The 27,392-nt window shown below is 44.1% G+C and overlaps 1 protein-coding gene and 1 long non-coding RNA gene across 11 annotated transcripts in view; one reads left to right on the forward strand and one right to left on the reverse strand.

The window, feature by feature from the left end:
- LOC109907487 (semaphorin-6D) overlaps positions 1–27,392 on the forward strand; it is a 100,426-nt gene that overhangs the window by 68,672 nt on the left and 4,362 nt on the right. For 2 of the 10 annotated variants that reach the window (XM_031793571.1, XM_031793574.1), the window contains 17 exons: positions 535–610; positions 2,590–2,804; positions 4,449–4,563; positions 4,778–4,835; positions 5,426–5,482; positions 5,676–5,777; positions 7,045–7,135; positions 7,478–7,600; positions 9,424–9,512; positions 11,211–11,428; positions 13,806–13,937; positions 14,080–14,235; positions 15,567–15,740; positions 16,372–16,512; positions 17,802–17,879; positions 21,181–21,239; positions 21,912–21,965. In XM_031793571.1, coding sequence (XP_031649431.1) covers positions 2,675–2,804; positions 4,449–4,563; positions 4,778–4,835; positions 5,426–5,482; positions 5,676–5,777; positions 7,045–7,135; positions 7,478–7,600; positions 9,424–9,512; positions 11,211–11,428; positions 13,806–13,937; positions 14,080–14,235; positions 15,567–15,740; positions 16,372–16,512; positions 17,802–17,879; positions 21,181–21,239; positions 21,912–21,965 — 1,777 coding nt within the window. In that variant the 5' untranslated portion in view covers positions 535–610; positions 2,590–2,674. Of the gene's footprint in view, positions 1–479; positions 736–1,439; positions 1,543–2,589; positions 2,805–4,448; positions 4,564–4,777; positions 4,836–5,425; positions 5,483–5,675; positions 5,778–7,044; positions 7,136–7,477; positions 7,601–9,423; positions 9,513–11,210; positions 11,429–13,805; positions 13,938–14,079; positions 14,236–15,566; positions 15,741–16,371; positions 16,513–17,801; positions 17,880–21,180; positions 21,240–21,911; positions 21,966–27,392 lie in introns of those variants that run through there. The other 8 variants (XM_020505471.2, XM_031793572.1, XM_031793576.1 and 5 more) reach the window with 7 other exon arrangements.
- LOC109907488 (uncharacterized) lies at positions 7,868–8,954 on the reverse strand. Its single transcript, XR_004203584.1, has 4 exons — positions 8,478–8,954; positions 8,340–8,382; positions 8,133–8,212; positions 7,868–8,054 (listed from the first exon to the last, which is right to left on the reverse strand). It is a non-coding gene; the product is annotated as an uncharacterized LOC109907488 (long non-coding RNA).

Here is a 27,392-nt window from a genome sequence, read left to right on the forward strand (position 1 = left end):
CCATGTGACTGTATACTCCAACATTTACACTCGCGGCAGTGCAGAATGTCACTTTTATTTGAGGGTATTTTCATACATACCTGTTTTACCGTTTTAGGGATGAAACCACTTTATGTATCTAGTGTCCCCATTTTTGTCATAAATATTTGGACAAATTGACTTTGTGTGTTAAAGTAATCAAAAGTTGAGTGTTTGATCCCATATTCTACATCAAGCTTGTGATTCTACAGACTCCAGTTATGACTCCAGACTCCAGGATGCCAGTTACTATTGAGAAAACAACCCAAAACAAACTGCAGATGGATCCAACGAGTCTGTAGAGTCACAAGGTTGATGTAGTCATTGTGTGCTAAGAATATGGGACCAAAACCTAAACATTTGATTGGATTTGTACATGTCTGGTGACTGGTCTTTATACATTTACAACACTTAGCATAGCAAACGGAGGCAAACCTCTTAAATCAATCCAAGATGGCTTCAGTCGCTTCCTGTTGCGGTTTCATACAGTACTTTTGATCTTTTGCCTCTTGACAGGAAATGTCCCCCACGGTTGTGACTACCACAACCCAGGCAGGCGCCACCACAATAGAGAACAAGTTGAAGAGCTAGAGTGAGTTTTTGTCTCCGGGGTCGTTGTCTCCCAGCTGGGAGCTCTTAGCAGCACCGTAACAACCACTCTATCGGAGAAGATGGGAATGCATGTTCTCACTTTTAGCTCCTCAACTCACTAGTGAGGTAAGATGAAGGTGGACTGAAAGCAGCTGGGCCTTAGCGCACAGTCATACAATATGACCTTGTTTTTCCCAGAAAAAAATATACATGGTTTCATTTGTTCTATTATGTTGTTCTGGAAACAAACCTTCCATACTGTACATTTACAACATTACCCGTTTTCATGTGTCTTGCTGATTATGCTAGTCAGTGGGGGAGGTTTTGAACTCTTCCCCTCTTTGTGTAATATGATCACAAAAATTCCAATGTTACTTCCTCCAAACATTGATTGAATGACAACACAGGTTCCCTCATTCATGTATCTTCAGTCTGACTGTAGAGGAGCAGTAGGTTGTGCGTGTCTGAGTGGGTGTAATCCTTTAGAGTAGAGGCTACCGCGAGCCACAACGTAAACACGACTAGACGCTAATGCTAATCCTTATCATTTATAGGGGGGGGGGGGGGCGCATGACTGGCTGACCTCGCGGCTAAGCACAGCACCTGCACGGAATCTAAACTAGGATGGCGTAGGCTAATTGATATTGATGGCGGGAGCTCCTGTTTGTTGACTTTGGGAGGGCAGTTAGTTAGCGCGGCAAGCTAACATCCTGTCTCTAACGTAGCGTTTCCCAAACTCGGTCCTCAAGACCCCAGGGGGTGCTCGTTTTGGTTACACGGCTGATTCAAATGATCAAGGCTTGATTATTTTTTAATCAGCTGTGTAGTGCTTGGGCAAAAACAATAAACATGCCCCCCTTGGGTTCCTGAGGACCGAGTGTTGGAAACCCTGCTCTAGCGAGTCGGTGGAGAGGGTCAGAGCGAGTCCAGAGGGTCAGGATTTTAGAATGTTAACCTAGTAATGTATGATGTTGTAGTAAATCCAGATCTTGCTCTGTGCAATCCACTTGGTTTATCAACTTGATGCAGCCGTTTACAATGTGAAACGTTTCCTGTGAGCTAATGACGGGACATTATAAAATGAGTCAAACAACTTCAATGAAACTATATTAATTGACTCGTTCAAAATGTCGATCGACACGTCTCTATGGTCCATTGGACTGATCTGTATTGTATCTCAGACAGAATGACCTTTTCCCGCCAGCGGCTCCCTCTTGTCATCGCTCTGGCTGTGTGTGTTAGCGCTGTATGTTAGTACTCTAAGAGGCAGATGTTGAAGTTGGCAGCCGTTCAGACCATCTGGGTTCCAGCTCGGACCGTTCGTTCCTCATTGATATCGTTTTGACGAAAGCAGACAGCCTGAAGTCGGTCATTAATATTTCTGACCAAAACTGTCTGGTGTCAGTCTGACCTTGGAGACAGAAAAAAAAATGTATTTGTGATTATTAGTGTTTCACGTTTTGTTTTAAGAGTTCTGGACTGCTGCTGGTGTCATGTGTTGATAGACCAGAACATGGAGACAATCACGTGAAACAATTGTCCTGTGTGATTTTTTTAAATTTATTGTTGTGCATTTCTTTCAAATATTGTAATGAAGAATACATTTTGTTATGCTCGCAGATTTGTGTTGCCATTAGATGCCATCAGGCTATGATGAATCATAACTAGCTTTTTTTTTTAGATAATACAAGCAGAAAATGCCTCTTGTCCTGAAATTGTATCATTCAATTAATAGACATCGGCTCCTGAATAAATGTTCTTTAAATCAAATCGATTTAATTTGCGAAGATCACTAGCCAATTGAGAAAAGGTCCTAAGTTGAGCAATTAAAGATTTTGCATGACATGTCCGTCTCTGCTGCATGATCTGTGAAATAGGTTTTCATGTATAGTCAAACAACGTGTGTGTGTGTGTTCTATGACCCCTTTTCGTCTGACTGAACTTAATTCCTCTCTTCTCCGTCCATATTTCCCTCCGCAGACAGGGCTCCCTCGGATCGGAGCCCCACACCATGACTTGCTGAAGCCGTCTTTGCTGCTACCCAACCCCCTTCTCCTCATTCAAGATGGTCCCTCCAAAACGGATGAGGAGGCGTCTCCTGCTGGCAGCCCTCGCACTCACTTCCTGTCTACTGTCCGCCATGGCCACGCCCTTCCCCAAGGACCTGGAGCCAATCAACGTTGTCGGATGGGAGCGTGAGTAGCCCCACCAGCTCCCTGATTGGCTTAGAGTGATTTAAAAGGGCAAGTGGTGCCATGTTGCATATTTTCCCTCTGTGATATAAGGGGATTAATTTAGTAGCACGGGACTGGTGGTTATTGCACTAATATGATGTAACATATAAATCTAACCCAGAGTTAGGGGAGGAAGATTGCTGTGATATTTGTCACCAGCAGCACGCAAGGAACCGATACCCTATTTGCGTGGCCTAAGGCTGGCTCAGAGCCCTAATGCTACCTTGTTAATACATTGATGAGCCGAAGTCAGGCTGTAGAGTTGTCCGGCACGAGAGATGAGTGTGGAGGGATGGTCTTGTCCAAATTAAACACAAGATTAGATTAACCAAAGATGTGCACTCAAAATGGCCATCATTGGATTTTGAGTGGGTGTTGGGCACAGTTTTCCCACAGTTCTCTTAACTATACGTGGGGTCTATCGGCTCCAGGAGGTGTGGTTTACATGAGAGTTAATGAGCCAAACAGGTTCTATACATTATTGGTGTGAGAAAGTTGGATAAAGAGAGGCGAAGGAGAAAGTGTCGCTGAGGGGCTGTCATTGGGAGAGTGGCATTAGAAAGGAGTTGGTTTGCGTGGTCAACAGCTTCAAATCGCGGAAAGAGAGAGGGCAAAAAGAACGAGAGGGAGTTTAGTGCGCTTCCAGTATGCACAAATCAAAGTCGAGGAGAAATGCTGAACATTTCTGACCGAGATCAGCTCTTATTTGCCGGATGTAGTAGCCTAACGCACCTTGAAACCGATTTGACTACGGATATATCTCCTGACATATTGGACAGTGTAAATGACAGCATCAGACCTATCTACACAAACTGGGAGTGAGAGTGGACTTCTCAAGGGCATTTTGTTTAGTGTTAGAGCTTATTCGACTCTTCACCCCGCGTGTTGCGGGTTGGCGTCGTCTTTGCCATCGACGAAATGCCAACAGTCTTATCATTTAATGAACACTTTTGCCTCGTCATCATATTTGCTGTTGTGTTGTCCAAACAAAGCCTTTCGACAGAAGTTTAATCTTACGGCTACAGTATGTGCTTTAATAATTGCCATTTATGCAAATGACTTGCGCCAGAACTAGAGTAGCAGACACTTTATCTTGGCTCACTCATCCCGAGCCAAATAAACTATGGATCTATCAAACCTTCATCTACCCTTCAGCAGGGTTGTGTTCATTAGGCACCAAACGGAAGAAAACGGACAATAAAAACAGGGATTTGTCCAATAAGAAATGCTCATGTTTTCAAAAAATGTTATGTTTCGTGCCTTAATGAACAAGACTCAGGACTGGACACAAATGGCGAGAGCGGGGACTAGCAGAGGTTTCTGTTCATTACCTTCCCTCCAGTCTGACCTTTAGAAACAAGCAGGGCTCCTGAACCTGGATCCAGTCCACAGAAAGAATAGGACATGACTAGAATGGAAAGAGTTTGACCAGAGAGTGACTGGTTTAGTTTAGCTACGCCATATAGCCACTAGCAACTGAAAATCAAACAAATACTACATTATTAAAGATGTAAATACCATAGCAGTTGGGGTCATGAATTGGAAAAATCTTTATGTATGTGATAATTCAGCTATTCTTTATATGATCATTTTCTCTCTTTGTAGACTCCTACCTATGCCCAGGGTTCCAGGGGCTGGTGTCGGACAATGACACAGCCAGACTAGGCCTGGACTTCCAGAGGATGCTGAGGATCAATCACATACTCTACATTGCTGCCAGGTCAGTCAGCCAATCCACTGCCTCCGTTCTGGTCCACATGTTAACAATCCCAACCAATTAAACATCACAACCAGACTAACCAGTCCCGGGTCTGTTTCCCGGACACTGTAGCATTTTCAATGGAGAATCCGGGAAACCGACCCTTGGTTTGGCCTTATATTTATGACACTGTAACAGCACACCCTGACACTAAATCTTAGTCTTTATCCCGCAGGGACCATGTCTTTGCAGTAAACCTGACCACAGCTGGTGACGACTTCGTCCCACAGCTGGTAAGTTACGTAAATCAAACAGTCAATCAAACCTCACATGGCTATGCAAGATGGAATACAACGTAAAAAACTAAAGAGGAAATAACATGGCCATGTGGTTTATTACTGCACACGTTTGATCTGCTTGTTCTCTTCTAAACACAAAGTACCCATAATTTATTTGCAACATCAATAATATTTGTTTGTAGAAGTACCACAGCCTGGCCCCTAGTGAGTTTTCCTCACTAATGGACTTGCCTGCAAACAATGGCCCTCAGCTTGGCTGCTCCCCCAGCTACCTCCCCCTCTGTTTGACATGAAAGACCACAGTGGAGAACCCTCGAGCGTAACCCCAATATGGCAGAGCTCCAGTAGTTATACCCAGAAGCCCCTTTTCATATCAGCTTCCCAGAATCCACCGCTGTTGATGGGGCGGCGAAGTCGAGCGACGCTCTCGGCGGGCAGACCCCAAAGGTCTGACAGGCTATGGCCACACGAGCACATTCTGTGATTGCGTCCGGTCTCTTTCATTTAACTCTGGGTGTGGTGGGGCGTTCTCTAGAGCATGGTGTGGTGTCATATTTAGTCCCCACCCCTTTCATGTATTGCAGAAGCTCACATGGAGGTCCAAGGATGTGGCCAAGTGTACCGTGAGGGGTAGAAACAGTGTGAGTATCGATCACCATGTTCCTTGTGTGTCTACTTTGAGGTCAGGAGAGAAACTCTCCCTAGCAACATAAGTGCACCCTATAACATAATTGGATGGTTTCAAGGCTCCATAATTGTATTTGTGAATTGTTGTGATACCTAGTAATGCCTGAGTGCTATTTTAACTATCTATCCTGTGTTTTTCTTTTCCAGGATGAGTGCTACAACTATGTCAAAGTGCTGGTACCGCGGAACGATGAGACCCTGTTTGCTTGCGGCACCAATGCCTTCAACCCCACCTGCCGCAACTACAAGGTGTGTGTGTCTGTGTGTGTGAGTCTAGGTGGGGATGTGTGCTGTTCATTTCTTTCTTTCATCAAACCTTTAGATTCTGGAGAGCCATGATTGACGTTTGTTAATGTCACTCCAATTAGAAGGCTGTGATTGCTGATTTGCGGGCATGCAGAGACAACGAAGCTAGTCATTATCACAATGCCACAATTTGAGTCTTCGTTCACCCCCTTTTTTTTGCTAAACCTTTTGTGTGTTCAGTCCTCTTGCATTGACAAGGTATAATTGCTACCTGGGCAGTCGGTTTGCACTTCGAAATGATGTCAATGTAGACTGACATAGTTTTCATCACTCATTACTTTTTTTAAATAAAAGTCAGCGCCATGCTTAATTTTTCACTACTTTTTACAATATGGCCGTAAGAATTGATCTGTTTATTTTCATAAAATACAACTGGCATACATAACATAGTGAGATTGTTGAAAAGCCAAGAAAGATGACTTGTCTTGTCATTTAGCATTAGAAACTAGAGGTAATTACAGCTCATTGAAGGCAGTGAGGTGAAGCCAATCAGACAGCTGTTGTTTTGTTTTCCCTAGCACTGTGTGTGTGTGTGTGTGTGTGTGTGTGTGTGTGTGTGCACTCCTGCTCCTGCTTTGCCACAAATAGGAGACTGTCCCCAGAGGCACTGGAGGGGCAGCCAGATCATTTATGAGTGCCAGTAAGGGGCTGAGCAACCACAGCCGTGCTAGCAAGGGGCTGAGCAACCACAGCCGTGCCAGCAAGGGGCTGAGCAACCACAGCCGTGCCAGCAAGGGGTTGAGCAACCACAGCCGTGCCAGCAAGGGGCTGAGCAACCACAGCCGTGCCAGCAAGGGGCTGAGCAACCACAGCCGTGCCAGCAAGGGGCTGAGCAACCACAGCCGTGCCAGCAAGGGGCTGAGCAACCACAGCCGTGCCAGCAAGGGGCTGAGCAACCACAGCCGTGCCAGCAAGGGGCTGAGCAACCACAGCCGTGCCAGCAAGGGGCTGAGCAACCACAGCCGTGCTAGCAAGGGGCTGAGCAACCACAGCCGTGCTAGCAAGGGGCTGAGCAACCACAGCCGTGCTAGCAAGGGGCTGAGCAACCACAGCCGTGCTAGCAAGGGGCTGAGCAACCACAGCCGTGCTAGCAATTCCACTAATGTTGCAAAGGAGGTATTGGGGTTAAGGGGTTTGTGTAGTGCTAGTTTCAGTCCAGGCCCTAGGCCATAATGGCGACAGAGAACTAAGTTTCCTCTCGCTCACACAGATGACCACCCTGGAGCAGGTTGGCGAAGAGGTGTTGGGTCAGGCGCGCTGTCCCTTCGAGTCGGGCCAATCCAACCTTGGCCTCTTTGCTGGTGAGTGGCTGAATTTATACATTTAGAGTTTGAAATGTCAATGTTTTGCCCATAGTCCATTAGCAATACAATTTTGTCCAAAGCCTAAGTGTTAGGCCTTTTAGGTAGGTCAAGACGGAAGCCTAGTTTTATGGCTAAATCGATTAGTCATAAAAAATCTGAGCATTCTTATAGCATAAATGTAAGTGTTTCATATATGAATTGGTAAATAGATATGACATGGACTTGTCTTTTATATAAAGCTTAACCATTTGAATTGTATTGTCTTACTATGACTTGCTTTTTTTTTATACTATCTTACTTATTAATTGCTATATTTACTATACTCACTTTATTTTCTAGGTGGTGATTTCTACTCTGCCACCATGACCGACTTCCTGGCCAGCGACGCTGTCATCTACCGTAGTCTTGGCGATGACAGCCCCGTCCTGCGGACCGTCAAGTACGACTCCAAGTGGCTCCGAGGTCGGTCACGTGAATGTCGTGTCTGTCAGTGTCCTGGTTGGGGGTGTGTCGATTTTTCAGCCCAGTACCAGAACACCCATTTTAACTCAGCACTGCATCATCAAGTCCTTACATACCCAGCCATGAGACCTGTCTTAGCAAATGACGACACGTCTCTATAAACACGTATTGGAAATACCAAGACATTTTTATAATTTGTTGTTTTCATTTAAAAAAATGCATTATAAATACTAATCACTCACTCTACGACTTTCGTGCACATCCATAGCCCCAATTGTGATGGACACCAAATCAAAGTAATCAAGATTTATTGACCAAAAATAACAATTTCAGAAGCAACAAAATAACTGTAGCTGAAGGTGGTATAGAGCTCCAAACAGCGCCTGTCTTCAAGCCTTTACAGCCAGAGATAGTCTTCTCTTGTTTGGGGATCTCAGAGATGCTCTTCCTTAATCTGTAAGAAAATCAAATGTAATTAGGTATCATTTAGGTACCCCGCTATTTTCTTGTACCTTATTTATGAACAGCTCACCTGAAGCGTAAAAGCCCCATCGTCCACGAGGTCTTACCGTTTGACACCAGATAGGACGCCAGCTTTTGTCTATGTCCAGTCTGAAAATAGAATGAATCAGTTAAGCACTCCTGTTCTCATGGGAAGAAGTAACCGTTGCATGTGTCCTGGTCCTTTTTTTTGTTGCAATGCGGTGTTCTCACTTGTATTTGCTGGGTGACCGCTTACCTTCATTTAGTTGGGTGCCTGACATGTCTTCCATCCTCGTATCCTGACAAAAGAGACATGGGCCGTGTCCATTACACAATGACTACCAAAGCACATGTGAAAACAAGAAAGCAGATGCAAGCATCCGTCATAACGTACCTCGTCAGCCTAACCATGCATGAAGGTCACTATAAGTCCAGTCTACTCTGCAGCACGTGAGGTTGGCAGGGCTGATCAATAAAACAAGAAACATCAATAAATGCACCAGCCATTTATCCATTTATTTGGGAGATGTTATCTAATGTAACATTTAGATGTATTCTCTGTTTAATAAAACTGCACAGGAAAGACCAGAATTAGTCGCCCGGTTAACGAGAGTAGGTCAACTTTGTCTTGAGACATCTTAAGGTGATCGGTGGTGATGGCTGAACGATCATCAAGGTTGAGACCTTTGACATGATCCCGTTCCCTCTTTGTGCTCCCCCATGGACTCCATTGGACAACTGAAAAAAAAGAGACATGCATTTAGAGATTTAACTATACTTGCTAGCTAATGACAGTTGTTAGCTCGCTAACCAAAGTCTGCACAATGTCACATTTGGTTGTGCCAAAACAAGATGTCTAACATATTTCTTCATATTGACTAAATATTATTTTGGCTAACGTACATTACATATTAAAATGCTTTGCTTGCTTTCCTCAAGTTGAAAAAAAATCTTCCAGATTTGACAGACTACCATTTGAGTCTTATATCAACTGTCAGTAGAATGTTCCATGAATTTGAAATGTTAAACATTCCAAAATGAAGACTATATAAAGACTAAATCTTTTACATTAGTGTCTTGAGACATGTCTTGACACCCATAACATGTCTCGAGAGATGTCTTAAGAAACACTCAATGCCATCTCAAGACGAAGGTGATGGCTGGGTATGTAATTAGTTGGATCTGGTGTTAGTACAGGGTTGGCGCAAATGCCTGAACAGCAAGGACTCCATCTCCGGCAGATACAGATACTCCCCAGAAAATGATGACTCCCCATAATGACTTTCATTCAATCTCACCTCTCACTTCTCCCCTCTTGTTGTGTCTGCTTGCCTCCCCAGAGCCCCATTTCCACCATGCGATCGAGTATGGGAATTATGTCTACTTCTTCCTCAGTGAGATTGCAGTGGAGTACACCACCCTGGGCAAGGTAAAAGGGTGGCAGCGATAGAACCACAAATGTATGTGCAGTCGTGGCCAAAAGTTCTGAGAATGACACAAATATAAATTTTCACAAAGCCTGCTGCCTCAGTTTGTATGATGGCAATTTGCATATACTCCAGAATGCTATGAAGAGGGATCAGATGAATTGCAATTAATTGCAAAGTCCCTCTTTGCCATGCAAATGAACTGAATCCCCCCCAAAAACATTTCCACTGCATTTCAGCCCTGCCACACAAGGACCAGCTGACATCATGTCAGTGATTCTCTCGTTAACACAGGTGTGAGTGTTGACGACGACAAGGCTGGAGATCACTCTGTCGTGCTGATTGAGTTCGAATAACAGACTGGAAGCTTCAAAAGGAGGGTGGTGCTTGGAGTCATTGTTCTTCCTCTGTCAGCCATGGTTACCGCAAGGAAACACGTGCCGTCATCATTGCTTTGCACAAAAAGGGCTTCACAGGCAAGGATATTGCTGGCAGTAAGATTGCATCTAAATCAACCATTTATCGGATCATCAAGAACTTCAAGGAGAGCGGTTCAATTGTTGTGAAAAAGGCTTCAGGGCGCCCAAGAAAGTCCATCAAGCACCAGGACCATCTCCTAAAGTTGATTCAGCTGCGGGATCGGGACACCACCAGTACAGAGCTTGCTCAGGAATGGCAGCAGGCAGGTGTGAGTGCATCTGCACACACAGTGAGGCGAAGACTTTTGGAGGATGGCCTGGTGTCAAGAAGGGCAGCAAAGGAGCCACTTCTCTCTAGGAAAAACATCAGGGACAGACTGATATGGCCAGGAAACTCCCCAGACCTTAATCCCATTGAGAACTTGTGGTCCATCCTTAAGAGGCGGGTGGACAAACATAAACCCACAAATTCTGACAAACTCCAAGCATGGATTATGCAAGAATGGGCCTCCATCAGTCAGGATGTGGCCCAGAAGTTAATTGACAGCATGCCAAGGTGGATTGCAGAGTTCTTGAAAAAGAAGGGTCAACACTGCAGATATTGACTCTTTGCATCAACTTCATGTAATTGTCAATAAAAGCCTTTGACACTTATGAAATGCTTGTAATTATACTTCAGTATTCCATAGTAACATCTGACAAAAATATCTAAAGACACTGACGCAGCAGACTTTGAAAATGTATATTTGTGTCATTCTCAAAACTTTTGGCCACGACTGTACTGTATGGACTGTGTTCAGCTCTGTCCATTAGAGCAAGATGTGAGACTGGATGTACTATGTTCCCTTATCAGATGTATCAAGACTAGTTGAGATGGGTGATCGATTCATTGTGAAAAAATAAAGGCACCATTATGGTCAGACATAGGAGATTAACTATAATGACAGGTCTGTAGCCTTCTGGACCGGATCCACTGAGCTATCATGAATGGGAAATATAACATCCATTTGTGGGAGTTAGTCTGGTGTAACCAGCGGGTTGCTGGTTGAAATCCCAGGTGAGGGCAGGTTGAAAATGAAATGGTAACGGCTGGTGACAGAATCTCAAGTACCCGCTACTACCGGTGTGCCCCTCAGCAAGGCACTTGTTAACCCCAGACAGCTAGAACTGTGGCTGCTTCAAGCCTCTCAAGTCCCATGTCTCAGGGGGTCAGGAGAAGAGCGCCAAGGATAGTAAAGCACTATTCTGTGATATTTAATTATTTTCTGGTTTGGCTCCAAGGTGGTGTTCTCTCGTGTGGCGCGGGTGTGTAAGAACGACAACGGCGGCTCTCCTCGGGTGCTGGAGCGCTACTGGACCTCCTTCCTGAAGGCGCGGCTCAACTGCTCGGTGCCCGGCGACTCCTTCTTCTACTTCGACGTGCTGCAGTCACTCACCAACGTGCTGCAGATCAACCAGCGCCCCGCAGTGGTGGGAGTGTTCACTACGCAAGCTAACAGGTTAGCCTAGCGGTCAAGAAAGTAGTGGTGAATGAATGTTAAATGACTGGGCACTAGTCCATCAAAGCCAATATCCATACGTTTCCTTTACCCCTTTCATACAGACAGAATTCCTACTATTTTACTATGGATTCTCCTTTTTACCTGCTATTTTGTATATCTGAAAGGGGTCGTGGGGTAAAAAAAAAAAACATGGACAATTAAAACCCACCTAAAGATCAAGTAATGTAACCAAAATACAGGTATCGGGTCTGTGTGATTTGTTCTCTACTTTATTAAAGGTAAATTCGTTAACGCTTCCATTGTTCAACACCTCCCTAATTTGAAATGCAAAAACAGCGGCTGGGCGAAATGGCCTAAAAGTAATTGTCCATCTTTTTTTCAAACTTAACGGCGATTCACAATATACAAAATGTTTTCTCTAAATAGGCTTTGCTGCACAATTTAAAGGTCAATAAACAGCACTTCAAACAGTCAGTAATAATCTAATGAATTCAGGGTTTAAGAAAGTAAACCTAAGCTAAATCAAATCCTTCCACAGGCATGAGACCCATTAACAATTTAATTATTTTCTCAAAATAGTTTAACCTGCTTTTCTTTGCAATAATCACTCATCTGGCTTTCAATTAGTCCTAGAAAATACCTTTTTTTTGTTACAAATTTTACCAGAAATATGCACGTCCACTCATAGTGACTTCTTGTAGCAGGCATTATAGAAAATGAACACAGGTCTCATAAACAATCTCTCAAGCACAAGCCCACATGCTAGCGAGTAGCCAGCTAATCTTTATATTTCAAGTCTAGCCACCCTGGATATATTTGCTTGCTAACAAGGTAGAACAATTGAACTGTTATGAACGCACCCTCCTGTCCAGCTGTTTGAATGACGTAGCCTGTTCACTTTAAGATTTGAAATCAAGTTGCCTACCTGGATAAGAAGAGGCTTATTTCACAGAAGGAGAACGAGTTTCCAATTCCTTATATAAACGTGTCTCTTTATGCTCATTGCACATTTGTAAATTGCACGTTTGAAAAAACACAGGCTAGAAAGCTAGCACATAACAGTATGTGGCTTAAATGCTGCTATGTCGCGCACAACAAACGTTTTCCGTTTTCCACAATACGTTTTCCACAATCATGTTCATTGATACTCTCGTTTTCGTAGGGTCTACTCTGTTTCACATGTTGGGAGCTGAGAGCTAAAAAGGTTCAGTTCTCCCAGAGTGGCGCAGCGGCCTAAGGCACTGCATCACAGTGTTGAGGCGTCACTACAAGCCTGGGGTTCGATCCCAGGCTGTGTCACAGCAGGCCGTGACCGGGAGTCCCGTATGGTGGCGCACCTTTGGCCCAGCAAGGGTTTGGCAGGGGCGCTTTCCTTGGCTCATCGTGCCTGCAAGCTGACTTCAGTCGATCAGTTGAACAGTGTTTCCTCCGACACATTGGTGCGGCTGTCTTCCAGCCATTAAGAAGCAGCGTGGCTTGGCGAGTCATGTTTCGGGAGGACGCGTGACTTGAACTTTGTCTCTCCCGAGCCCGTTGGGGAGATTGGAAGGGAGTTGGAAATCCCGAAATTGGGGAGAAAAAAATCTTTAAAAATCAAGGTTCACTTCTCGTCTATTACAGTAAAATCATGTCTAATAGTTTTGGTGTCCATATGACCGATTCTGTTGGACCAAACCTCAAATGTAAATAGCGAGTTTAAACTGCGTGCTGTCAGAGAGGAAGAAGATACTCTGTCTTTTGTTGTACTGGAAGTGGCAGGGGCTTGGTGTCTGTGCGAGTGGGATGGTGCACAGTGCACACAGCACAGAAGGAGCGAGACCAAAGACCGAATGCTCATAAAAACAAGAACCTAGATTCTTGCGATACAGGCATTTGGAATTGAATGTATAGCCCAGCCCTACCCCCATGGTTTAACTACACCCCCCACCCTTCACAATTTGCCAGTTACCCACTATGTATAAAAGAGAGATACATGCAAGAAAGTAGTAAATGAGGGGCTGTTCGAAAGGTGGTCATATAAACATTGCCTTATACAGTATATTTTAGAGAATATACCACATCTTCTATCTGAAATGGCTATTCCACTGCAAGAATATGCAACACCACTAAAACTGGAAAAACAGCGTGATATTCACTCACACTGGACCTCCTTCCTCGCAGCCCAGGACCATTTTAGTTTTACCACAGAAACGTCTTGATATTGATTTTTAATTATACACAGAGCTGTACTCACCAGATACAAATCATGTCGCTTTTTTTCACCTTGTTTGACCAGCCAACCATGTTTCAACAAACCTTTTCGACAGCTCAATCCCGCGAGGCTCTTTTTATTTATTTTTTTGAACACGCTCTTTGCGTCTGTCTCCCTCGTCAGTATCCCTGGCTCAGCAGTGTGTGCCTTCTACATGGACGACATAGAGAAGGCCTTCAATGGGAAGTTTAAGGAGCAGAAGACCAGTGACTCAGCCTGGACCCCGGTACCGGAGGAACAGGTGCCTAAGCCCAGGTATGAGACTGTCCTGAAGGGGCACTAGAATACATATGACCAGGCATGACAACAAACCTATGAGTTGGCTATACAGCACCAACATATCTGGGACCAGCTAGCACAGTACACAACTGTGTAATTTCTCTATTCTCTGCTTTAGGCCCGGTTCCTGTGCCGGTGATGGCCCGGCCTCGGCCTACAAGTCATCCATCAACTTCCCCGACGACACGCTGACCTTCATCAAGTCTTACCCGCTGATGGACGAGGCGGTGCCCTCCGTCAACGACCGGCCCTGCTTCACCCGCACCACCAGCAGGTACAGTAGGGCAGTACCAAACAATATAACCACTTCTCTTTGTGTGGACAAATGGAAACATAGACAAATATACAATAATGCAATGTAATATAACATTTGATCAAATTTAACATATATCAGTATTTCAGTGCAAACATAAATCAAATTAGTCAATGAATGACACTTTACTCAAGCCAGATAACTGAAGTTCTCGCTCAGGAACAAAAACCCTGAAATTGCCTCAGCCTAGCTACTGCTAGTGTATTTGACCGGAGACTGTGGCTTCATCCACAAAGTTTGACATTTACTGGCGGTGCAGAGGTGACTGTTTGAGTCTGCCTGCCGTACCCCCTGGGTGACCCGCCTGCTGCTTCTCACTGCAGGAAGCTGATGTGATACTCTGGTAAATGACAACAAAAGTCAGGGGTGCATGGGGAACGTGTTATCTCACACTGCTCCCAAATCTAGAGACGAAACATCCTGGTGAAATGTCCCGAAGTCCTAGTGAAGTCATGGAAATATTGGGAGATAAAATGGGGTTTAAATCATAAGATATTCTCATCGAGTGTGTTGCGTTCACGAACCCGAGGAAATAACATATTTTATAGCATAGTTGATGTTAATAAACTGAACATGACATACAGTGGCTATGCTTCAGTCTTCAGCAGCCAGTTGAGATGACTGGCGTTAGATGTGCAAACACACAAAGATAAGAACCTGCACATTCTGGAAGCAATCATGGTTCATTTACAAAACCTTCCTTGACAGCTGTTATCCTGCTAGGCAACCAACAGTAACCATTCGGGAAAGTGCCAAATTTCACCCAGAAAGTAGCCTAAAGCAGAAGTGAAATTTCAACGCAGCTGCAGTCTAGCACTTCTGTCTACCCCATTTGAGTGTGCTCTCCACTCCATCTTTTGGTGCACAGAAAATGACAGAATCACGTGGGTTAAAATCAGGATAGCACAAAGGGTTGAAAAACCATATCCAACTGAAAGTCTCCCGAGTGGCCCAGCATCTCAGTGCTGGAGGCGTCACTACAGACGCCCTGGGTCGAATCCAGCCTCTATCACAACCGGCCGTGATTGGGAGTCCCATAGAGCGGCGCACAATTGGCCCAGCACTGGCTGGTTTTGGCCCGGGTAGGCCGACATTGTACATAAGAATTTGTTCTTAACTGACTTGCCAAGTTAAATAAATAAAAATTCAAAATAATTTATAACCCTATGTTGATTCGTATCTCCATGCCAGTCATGGCGGTGCACTTGTTCTGAATGACTGACACATTATGGCTGACTAGTTACCGTTGCCGGCCGTACAATCAGCGCTAACTGTGTTTTTCCCTTCTCCAGGTACAAGCTGACTCAGATTGCGGTGGACACCTCTGCCGGGCCGTCTAAGGACCGCACAGTAGTCTTTCTGGGCTCTGAGGATGGCAGGGTCCTGAAGGTGTTGTCCAGCACTCATCCTAACGCCTCCTTTGGCTCCCAACTCTTGGAGGACATTGATGTCTATAACCCCTCTAAGTCAGTACAGAACCTCTATAAGTCAGTCTATAACGGGTTTAGTAAATGCAAAACTCGGTAATGGAATGAAAACCTGACTGTTATATAAGCACCAGTGTCTAATTTCAACCGGGAACGTCTCCAAATGAATTAGTCTATACCTGATTTAAAGGAATACGGTATAAATACTGACCACGGCATCATAATGACGCAAAAAGCATAATAGGATGCAAAACGGTGAAAGTCCTATTTCTTGAAAACTTGATTTCTGACATGCAAAAATTTTGGGGACTATACTAACAGTGGACTAATGAAACAAATACCAAAAATTGTTTTTGAGCGGAGTATTCATTTGAAGCTTGTAACCTACATTATTATGGTATTACCCCTACCAAATGATCAAAATATTAACTAAGGTAGTTCACAGGCAGAGTAATTGCATTTTCCACACTATATTAGGTGTTCAAATGGTATATAAACTTACTAAATGAACATTTATTACAGAGATAGAAATGGGAACCCCGGAGGCTAAAGGCGACCTGTGACTAATGAATAGTACTGTGTTTCACGTGTCTGTGGTTCTAACTCTAATCCATTAGTATGGCTGTGCTGTAAGGGTTCTCACGTGTCACGTGACCATATTTTGCCACAGGTGCAACGTTCAGGGGCAGGAGGACAGGAGGATTCTGGGAATGGAGCTGGATAAGGAGCATCATGCCTTGTTCGTGGCCTTCACCAGCTGTGTCATCAGAGTACCACTCAGCCGCTGCACCGAGCACGGCGCCTGCAAAAAGTGAGTTACAACAAGGCAGAGATGATTGTGCAAGAGTGCAAAGGGGAGGATATGCAGTATTGTTAGGATTTAGTACCGCTTTTACACTGCTCAAAATGGTTTGCTCTGTGTTATAACAAATACTTAGTCTCTGGATACCAAGCTCATTAGATGTCAATTTGTGGTCAAGTGATTTCAGTATAAACAAATATTTATATTTGTTCTAGTCATTTTGCCAATTAATGGCGCACGAAGAGTACAGGGAAGGCATGAGGAAATGACCAAATTCTCCAAATGTGTTTGGCACAGAGAGCATATTTTGGCAAACAACCAAAACATTGAAAAGGGTGGCTTAATTGCCCATATAATCAATATTTGAACAGCCTGTAAATGTTGGGGGAAATGTTTGCGATATCATTAGCACAGAATACCACATTAAGAATATCAGTATAGTTGACTGATCCTCCCATTGGAATAATTCAACATTTAAACACCCAACAAAAAAACGAATTTCCTCCTTTGTAGTCTGTCACACACACACACACACACACACACACACACACACACACACACACACACACTTGCACGTGCATGCACACACACACACACACACACACACACACACACACACACACACTTGCACGTGCATGCACACAAACACAGTAGGTCAGCCCACAATGATGCCGTGTGCATCATCTCCTACTGGCGGGATGGGAGGGAGGCAGAGGTTCATGGAAACAGAGAACTGAGTGACAAGTGAGAGACCCAAAGAAGACAACCCTCTCTCCTCCTCCCATAGGCAAGTGAATGACAGACCCTCCCCTCTCCCTTCTTCCTCCCTGAGAGCTCCCCCTCAGTCCCCGTGGCCCTGGCTGTCAGTGTGTCACCACGGCTGGGGGAGAGAGACTGAGGACACCTGTCACTAAGATGACTGGCTTCACCCCTCCAGGCGGCCCGTAATGACACGGCACACACAAATATTTAGAAACCGATGCACACACCTGTCCTCTAAGGTCTGTCACGGGCAGACTTGTCATCTTGGAGAAAGAGCTAAAACACACACTGACACTGTCAGACACAATCACCTCTCCCGAGTTCACACGCAGGCCAGCCAGTCTCGCTCTGCAGAGCACCAGCTGGGGAATAGCCCCAACAGAATACGCTCCACTAGACCGCAGCAGTATCCTTGGCTCAAGTGTGTGTGTGTGGCGTGTCACTGTGTCAAAGTAGACACAGTCGGGCGCCCATCGCCTGCACGCCAAGGAGCGATACAGGGATTTTAACCGCCTCTTGCCTCGTCATTTTTCTAGGAGTTGTCTGTCGTCCCGCGACCCATACTGCATCTGGCTCCGGACTGGGAGCTGTGCCAACATGGCGCCAGGGTTCAAGTAAGTGTCACTTTCCTTCCTGTCGGGCTGAAAGCCGTCAATATGAAAGGTAATAAAGGTTTGAGAGTGTGATCGTATATCTATCATCGGTATTGGGCCCCATAAAAGGAGAGGAGATTAGAGAGTAGAAGATATGAGGGAAATAAATCTCAAACCCTGTGGAAGTCATATTAAAGAAGAATGTATTGAGTGAGTGACATCATTGTACTGCAGATAAGGGCCGCTCTTCAAAGATGCATTTTCTTGCGCTAGTCAGTTTCTTTATACCAGCAAGTTATACACTGATGCACCGTATGCTAATATGCATTCATTTGTTTCATTATATCTGCTGGCCTTGGGCCAGTTTCCACTTGTGCAATGCACTTTAAGTGAAAGGAATGCTCAACCGCTTGAGCCACAATGGCTTGAGTTCATTGATTTATTTATGAGCTGACAGATACTGCAATCGTCAGGAATAAAACATGTTTTCACCCTGGACCTCCTGAAAATTAAAATAGTCTCTCTAATTATCTGGAACATAAGAAATGACTGAACAACTGATGGGTTGCCATCGATCAGTTCTCATGAACCGAAGAGGGGTCATTTGACACTGTGACTCATAATCGTTGCTCTCCAGTGCTATCGAAAAAGCTGCTGTGTAAAAGGGCAATTATGGTGATTCACTTGGCCATGCCACCAGTTAACCTTGTTCCACAACCCCACCCATTCCCTAGCAGTGATCCTGGTTTCTGTCCTGACCTAGTGCCATCGCACCCGATTTCAACTAATCAAACAAATTGCCAACACTTTGTTTCGCTGATATGAGACGATCCCCTTAAATATCCCAGTGTAGATTTTTCATTTTTGTTTGTTTGTTACTTGGTCAGTAAAAAGTGCAGATTTTAGATGTGTGGGACCGAGTAGAAGAGCGGAAAGCAGTCTGCCTGGTTTGACTGCTGAAGAATTGAGTTTCGACATGGCACTTCCAGGGTTGGCGGTTTAGCGCATTTTGTCATGTTGTGTCCGCAGTAAAAGCCTAGATTGAATCTTTTAGATGCTGAAAAAAGGTAATTTAGCTTTCTTAAATGTCGTAGTGCACCAACATGAATTAAATACCACACACTGTAATCTAATATTGGGATTTGTGGGAAAACGTTTCGTGACATTCCTCATTCCAGAAGCACAGGAATTGGCGGTTTAAGATGAGGTTTCATCAAACTTGAGACTATTGCAAGTTCCATGAAGTTCCACTCAAAAGTATCGATCACAATTTTGGATAGAGAGTTGGAGTTCAGTGGGACGAGGAAAGTTTTCAGGGTTCTGGAAACACCTCATCCAGGACACTGGGGTTCCGCAACTTCCCTAAGATGAGCAGCAGATGGGCCTTGTTGTCGTGGCAGCGAGTCAGTGGTTTCCCTGGAGACTAATTGGGTTGATCCAGAGGTGAATGTGACAGCTGCTTTGGCAGACCAGGCCGTATTTGCAAAACGCTCCAAAGAGCTCCCAAGTGAGGCAACCCGGGAAAAAACTAAATGGAGCGAAAGTCGGTCCTGAAGGAACTCTGCAGCCTGTCCCGCCACGGTTTAAAATATGTTGCTTGTTCTCCTAAACTTAAACTTCTATTTAGGCCAACTCCAAAACGGAATCCTCTGTATTTGGTTGTGAGTGGGTGTCCCTACCTGTGACGGTTTTATGTTTTATTGGCAAACATTTGTATAAATATCCAGTGGTGGAAAAAGTACCCAATTGTCATACTTGAGTAAAAGTAAAGATATGCGTTGATAGAAAATAACTTGAATAAAAGTGAAAGTCAACCAGTAAAACAGTACTTGAGTAAAAGTATTTGGTTTTAAATGTACTTAAGTATCAAAAATAAATGTAATTGATCAAAGTATGGATGACCAGGGATGTTCTCTTGATGAGTGCATGAATTGGACCATTTTCCTGTCCTGCTAAGCATTCAAAATTTAGCGAGTACTTTTGGGTGTCAGGGAAAATGTACGGAGTAAAAAGTACATTATTTTCTTTAGGAATGTAGTGAAGTAAAAGTAAAAAAATTTAAATGATCAAGTACAGATACCAAAAAAACGACTTAAGTCATACTTGAAAGTATTTTTACTTAAGTACTTTACACCACTGTAAATATCTACTTATATCACTGTGTCTGTATGCATCTCTGGTAGGTCGTTGTTTGCATGTATGCGTTGTCAGTCTTTTTTTCTGAGAATTTGCATCTATTCATATGTATGTCTCCTAGTCCTTTGCCCTCCTTCATTACAAGTAAATAGAGCTTTAAAGTGTCAGCGAGGGAAATGAATAGCGCTCTCTCGCTCACGCATCCCACACTTTCTTTGAGAATGGATACATAGAGAGCGAGTGAACGAGAGCGAGAGAGGAGGGGGGAAAAGCAAAAACAAACAAATGAACACAAAGGAAGGACTCCGCAGCTCCGAGATGGAAAGGGCTGGAGGGTGAATGAGAATGTGTGCCCGTTGGTGTCAGAAGTAGGATCCAACCTAATCCTATTCATTCCCCTTCCCATAATGGACACTTGTGTGCTGCCTTCAAACCGCACATTCCATTAGCTTCCAGCCACTCTAAATGTATCTGGTTGTGTGTGGACCTTTTTCTCTCATTCACAAGCACGCTAAATCTATCGATGGCTATCAGTGCAAGCGGCATGCACTGATTGAAAAATCCTAATGAGAATGAACACTCCGTGGGCAGGATGGGAGTGTGGCCCCAAATACAGCGCTTAATAGTTCAAACCCGCACTCGTGTGTTTCACATCCCTCAAAAGTGTGCTGGAATATGCACAGGCAAGACACTGTCTGGCTACATATTTTGTTTGAATAGGGTCTGGATTATGACCTTGGCTTTAGTCATAGCTGCCTTTTTTCTCCTGACTGATGCAGGCTGTCCTTGCCAAATTAGGCCCGGCGACATCTGCTCCCCCTGTCACCTGATAGGAAGAGTTATTGTCATCTGACCTTTATCAGTCGTGGCGCTGGCTTCTAATTGGACAGCAAAAATGGATGTTCTCTCCGTTTGTGCCATTCTCCTGATTCACCCACCTTGTCTGTGGATGGTGAAGTCATAGGCATATGCAGGATGTATCTCTGACACAGTGTACGGGCTACAGAAATTCTTCTCTCCTCCACGACTGGCAGGTCGGGCAAGTTCTCTGTGTCAGGATGGCGCTAAATGGGCTTCCAGCCTGGAGTGAATGACACGGGTCCCAATTACAGTTGGATAGGTGGCAGCAAACAGGAAAACAGGTGATGAGCCTCCATTTTTACTCTCTCTCTCTCTCTCTCCCCAGGGCTGGCTTTGACCAGGACATCGAGGGAGACCACTCACTGTACCCTGAAAACTGCCACGGTGAGCTATCATCAACGTCCCCATGGCAACAGACCACTCACCTAAACATTAGCCCTGTAAGAAGAGGGTCTATTCCTTCATGGAAGAATGGGTTTCACAGGCTTCCATGGTGTTATATCAAATACCTCCTCCTCTTTTGTTATGGATTTAATTGATGATGTGGCAATTTAATTTGCTACCTGTCAATCTGGCAGCTAACATTGAAGTGGTACAGTATCAAATCAAATTGTATTTGTCACATGCCCCGAATTCAATAGGTTGTAGACCTTACAGTGAAATGCTTACTTACAAGCCCTTAACCAACAATGCAGTTAAGAAAATACCTACAAATATATATTTTTTAAAAGTATGTTCTTAGATACACACGGAAGTTCTATCAACAAGGCTACATACTGCAGACACATTTACATGCTACACTGCATGTTTATACAAGGCAGACTAAAAGTACAAGAATATGAAGAGAAAAGTACGGTAGGGGAGAAAATGGCACATCTAAAAATGATTTTATGACACTTGAATCTACAACTGGGTCACAATTTGGAACCTACTACTTGTATTTCACGTCACGCCGCCGGGAAAACCCCATTTATTTTCTTATGTCTTTGTGGAGCGGTATGTAATTCACTCCGTCTTTTCTCTCTCCATATTAATGCTTTGTTTTGCTCCCATCAGCAGATGTGCTGGCGACCACACGAAACCAGAACTCCGCGGCAGACTCGGCCTACGGTCAGTTTCCATTTCTCCCAGTCTCTCGCCCTTTCTTTCTCCCTGTGTTGCTTTCCAATTCGTTTTATTGTAGTATGACTGAGCATAAACACTTTGAATTAAGTGACATGCAATGAGTTTGCTATAACTATTGGCAATTAGTAGTTTCACACCATGACGATGTGAACTCTGACCCTTTTGCTTCTTGTATGTCTAATATCTTGAAAACTTGACTGCTGACATGCAAAACATTTTGGGACTGTATCCCCAAAAAAATTTACAGTTTAAGTGTCTTTTCCCTTTAAGGCTTCTCACTAGACGACTTGAAAATGAAAGAGTACCCCAAGCTTTTCCGTGTCTGTTAAACCTTTTGACTTAGAGACCATTATAGCTTTTTATTTGACTCGAAATTCAAAGTAATGTTTGATTGTTTGGTTCAGTTTGCTCCTTCACAGGGCTACAAACATTGCTCTAGTTCCACATCTTGTAGAGAAGATTAAACACGTGTTGCTGCTTCTGGAAATTGGAGGCTGAGGAGTAAGATCAGATACACTTTTTAAACCAAGAGGATCTCCTTGGGTAGCCGATAGATAATGTACTTTCAATCTCGCAATTCATAACTCGGCATGGCCCAAGTCAATAAACCCCTCTGGTAGGCCTAATATTACTTGAGCGTGGTAATTGTAATTCACAGAGCGAGCCTCACACCAGAGAAGACCCTTGTGATGTAATAGAAGCCCAGCCTTTGCCATTCACTGTGATTAACCCAAGGAGTGAACGACGCTATTAGAGGCTAATGGAGAGACTAGCCTCGGCTGCCAACAGGCACGTTGGGCTTTAACCTCCTGGCCCTGGCGTGGCTCAGCCAAGCGTGAATGTCTGTCAGAGAAGTAATTTCTCGATTGGGGGAAGTCCAATTCTGACTGGAGTCTGTTTTTAAAAAATAATGCTATTTTGAGTGAACTTTGACTGGCCCCCAAGTGCAATCTGTGTATAAAATCATGGCGGTATCGCCTCATTAGCAGTCAATCCCATCATGCAGCAGCACACAGGGTTCAAGGTGGCCCTCCACGAGCACCGGGAACACAGCGAAGGTGGTTTTCAATCACTGAAACCCCCCAGAAACACTGGCAATGCCAAAGACCTTGAAACGGTCTTGATGGCTATGCAGAAAACGTCCTGACTCCAATGATGGACTAGGCGTAGGGAGCATGCCAAAGTTTAGCCAGGTAATGGTCAGAGTGACTGTTTGTCATTTCTGAATGCCTATGAAACAAATCAATCCAATGAAGGCAGTGCTTTATTGATCCTGGTTAAAACCAGAGGATGGAAATATGACATGAGAATTTACCACTGCACTTGGAATATATTATATTTATCGTGGCTTTACATACAATGATTATTGATGTATCCGTAAGCCAGTTAGGATGAACTTTGTCCATAAATCCTGCCCAAATCTGACATATTAACTTTAGTTCTAAAATGGATACTTTATACATAATTTAGAGATACATCAATAGGACATAGGGAATGCAGTTGGTTATTGAACTGCAGCTCATATAGTAAATTACAGTGGCCTTGTGCCCATCTATGATTACTCCACAAAGCCTAAGTGGTCCGCAGTGTTCTAAGAGATTGGTCCTGCGGCTGTAGAACATTGGACAGACCTGTGTGGTGCCAGCTGGCTCGAACAATCCGGTCCAAAAATTGGCCTTGGTTTGTTCCGAAAGCTCTACAAGGTCTTTTAAAAGGAACAAGAGCCCCTTTCGAAAAAGGTCTTGCGGGCGAACGCTGTGCAAATGATCATAATTACCGGCAATTTATGACTTATTTGGCAGTAACTGATGCTATAGACCTTCCCTTTTAATACAAGGAAGATAACACAGAGACACTCCATTTGTAAGTGCCTCAACTCATTAAAAAACACTTTAGGAACTCGGCGGTGGGTCGTCAGCTCGGGTGGAGGTATGCAATTATGGGGCCGAGACGGAGCAGAAATCACATCAGATTGTCTCATTTGCATGCGTTATGGGGACGTCCGCGTGGTAGGCCGACCTCCTAATTACTTTTACGGCAGCTTAACGTATTTCCTATAGCCGTCCGCGGTTTATCACCTTGTAACAGTATGCACCACGCGGAGCCGCGGCCCGGGCCGTATCATTAACAAATGTACACGACACGCACGTCTTCACCTAGTGGAAATCCTTGGCATAAAGAGAGTCATATACTGTGGTAGGTGTAACGTCGTATTGAAACGCCTATGTGTAAATAAATGAAGAGGCTGGGGAAACGATTGAATCGTCAGTTGGTATTGACGTTCAGATTGAGTCCGACAAAGGGAAGATTGGTCTTTTGAGACCGGGCTGAATATAATTTCTCTCACTACTGAGAACACCACCAACCTCTATTATACCCTGAGAGTGAGTCACTGGAGCCGGTTATCATGCTCAGGTTTTCATGTATTCAGCTTCTCTTGGGGGTGCCTAGTGGCTTTACTTGTTGACGCAGTGATTTCCCAGGCACATTCATGCAGGAAACATCAATCCTGAAGGGAAGCGCTGTCATGTTAGGCTTGGCAGCATCCATTACAGCGGTGACGAGGGTGCTCCGCCTGAAACGAGCAAAACAAGATAATGAATTTATTGCCTGTTGAGCGACGTGTGCATATGGGAAAGCCAATGATTCCAGTGGTATCTGTCCTGGAGGCAAGGCGTTGTACAGGCCTAACAGCAATGTGTCATACTTGTACTGTACATTTAATGGTCGGAAGCAGAGAGTTTGAAACTCCCAAATTGAAATTTGCCGGACTGGTGGTGAATTCACTTTAATGATGGGGTGGGGGAAGATTTTAACAGAAAATATTTTCCTTTCTTTGGCTGGTGAAAAGGTGTGCCTGACCTTTCACCTTTTATTTAACTAGGCAAGTCAGTTAAGAACAAATTCTTATTTACAATGACGGCCTACCACGGTCAAACCTGATCGACGCTGGGCCAATTGTGCGCCTCCCTATAGGACTCCCAATCACGGCCGAATGTGATACAGCCTGGATTCGAACCGGGGACTGTAGTGACGTCTCTTGCACTGAGATGCAGTGCCTTAGACCGCTGTGCCACTCGGGAGCCCGTACCATATAGATATGGTAATAAATACATGTTTTTTTAATGGCAATGAATGACTAAAGCTTTTCATAATTCTGAGTAAAAGGCTTTACTGATCAGTGTTCGTAGAAGATTTATTAACTGTTAGACCTCTCACACAGTGACCAACCAGAAATTGAACGAAGCCGTTTTTACCAAATATAAGCCGGTTTTGAAGCCAGATGGATTATTTTAACCAATCACAAGCCTCTCCAGCATACATCATTTCACCTATTACTTAAACCTAACATTCCCATTGTCCTGGCTCAAGAGTGCTCAGGTTCAGAACGTACATGTGTGACTATAAACTCAAGCAGAAATACATTACCCAGCAACCTGAAGTGGAGTTCTGCTGAACTTAAAGACCTGCTGAAAATACCAGATGCTCCCCCATTCAATTGGATACGTGAAAATGCACCATTTTCTAGTTGTACAACTAGGAAACATATTATATTATGCAAACTGTTTGACAGCTCCGATTCTGTTCCCTGGCGGGCTCTAGTCATAATGCCTTTCCCCTCAACCACTAATCCCAAAAAGCCTTACATGTGTTAAGGTAACGTGCATATACACACTCATAATAGTACTATTCTGAGTGTTATCTGGATTTCAGTTACCGGAGCGTTCACTGGGCACTCCAATTCCACCACTAAGTGCTAAATGTTATATTCATCTGTCAGAATTATCTCTTATCTGTTCTACTGTTAAATGACCATTTATGACCGAGAACTAAATGCACACAGTTCATTTTTTTTATTTTTTTTTTATACAAAATGGCCTACAAAAATACATATATGCAGGTAACTGCTAAAATGAAAGGAACACCAACAAAGTGTCTGAATATAATTTTGGGCCACCATGAAGCCAGATCTGCTTCAATGCACCTTGACATAGATTCTACAGTGTCTGGAACTCTATTGGAGGGATGCGACACCCTTCTTCCACAAGAAATTCCATCATTTGGTGTGTTGCCGTCTCGGGCGCCGCTCCAGAATCTCCTATAAGCGTTCAATTGGGTTGAGATCTGGTGACTGAGACTGCCATGGCATATGGTTTACATTTGTCTTTATGCTCATTACACCATTCAGTGATCACTCGTGCCCTGTAGATGGAGGGGGGCATTGTCATCCTATAGCCATGACAGACAAAATAATGGACTGCCCAGCATTTTTATACATGACCCTAAGCATGATGGGATGTCGATTGCTTAACTAACTCACAAACCACTCTTTTGTAGAAGCACCTGCTTTCAATATACTTTGTATCCCTCTTACCCATTATTTTGGCAGTTGCCTATATCTACCAGAGGACGTTTGTTCAGAATATCACCTCAAGGCAGGGTAGAGTTTCTGATGCTTGTTTTGCTCACCGGCAGTTCCGTAATCCTTCAAAAGGCACATCCTGCCAAGTCCTGAGGCCTGGTCTAGCCTCCATTGGCACTAAGCAGAGAAATCTGGATACCTCACACTCCCAGCAGATATCCATATGTCCTGTTCATTGAAGCCAAATAAAGAGGCACGATCACACCCTTTTATTAGCACGGGCTATAATGCTTACACTGCGCCGTATCGTGTCAAAATGACGCCAAGATGAATGCTTCGTCAACATCTCATTATCTGTCTTCACGTACAGTAGCATTGCTGTCCTGCCAACAGAAGTAGCACTGCTGTGAAGTATCAAACAGTCCCATTTTGATTGGCTGATATATTAACCGGTCTGTGCTTGACATTGCCAGAAGTGTCATGGAAAGTTATCAAATGTATTTATAAAGCCCTCAGCAGATGTCACAAAGTGCTATTCAGAAACCCAGACTAAAACCCCAAACAGCAAGCAATGCAGGTGTAGAAAGGCTACATAAAGTGCAGGTTACTTGGGACTGTGTATCTATCAGACTTGACTAATGGCCAAGACCATTTGGTCGCTGAATGAAAACGAGAGACAACAGTGTGTGTGTGTGTGCGTGCGCCACACTCTCTTAGGCCAAAGGTAACAGGGTTTCTAATATTGGTCAGCAGTTTGTGACCTTTTTAAGCAACACTATCAATGGACAGTGTGTGCTGCAACAAAGGCAACATCAACAAACCTTGTCTCACGCCGCGCGAATGCCACTGCATCGGCCTGTGAGTAGAATCTAATGCCAGTGCTGGAGTCCCTGTACCTACCGACGTACTCAGACCCTGAATATTCTTTTCTCTGTTCTTGCCACTGTCATAAAATGTCTTTGATTGTGCGATAGCTTGGTTTCTAATTGAAGTCATTTGTACTCTATGACAAACGGAAGATGTTGTTATACAGTATATTGACTTTTCTT

Source organism: Oncorhynchus kisutch, linkage group LG17, assembly GCF_002021735.2.
Source record: "Oncorhynchus kisutch isolate 150728-3 linkage group LG17, Okis_V2, whole genome shotgun sequence".
Lineage (NCBI taxonomy): Eukaryota > Metazoa > Chordata > Actinopteri > Salmoniformes > Salmonidae > Oncorhynchus > Oncorhynchus kisutch.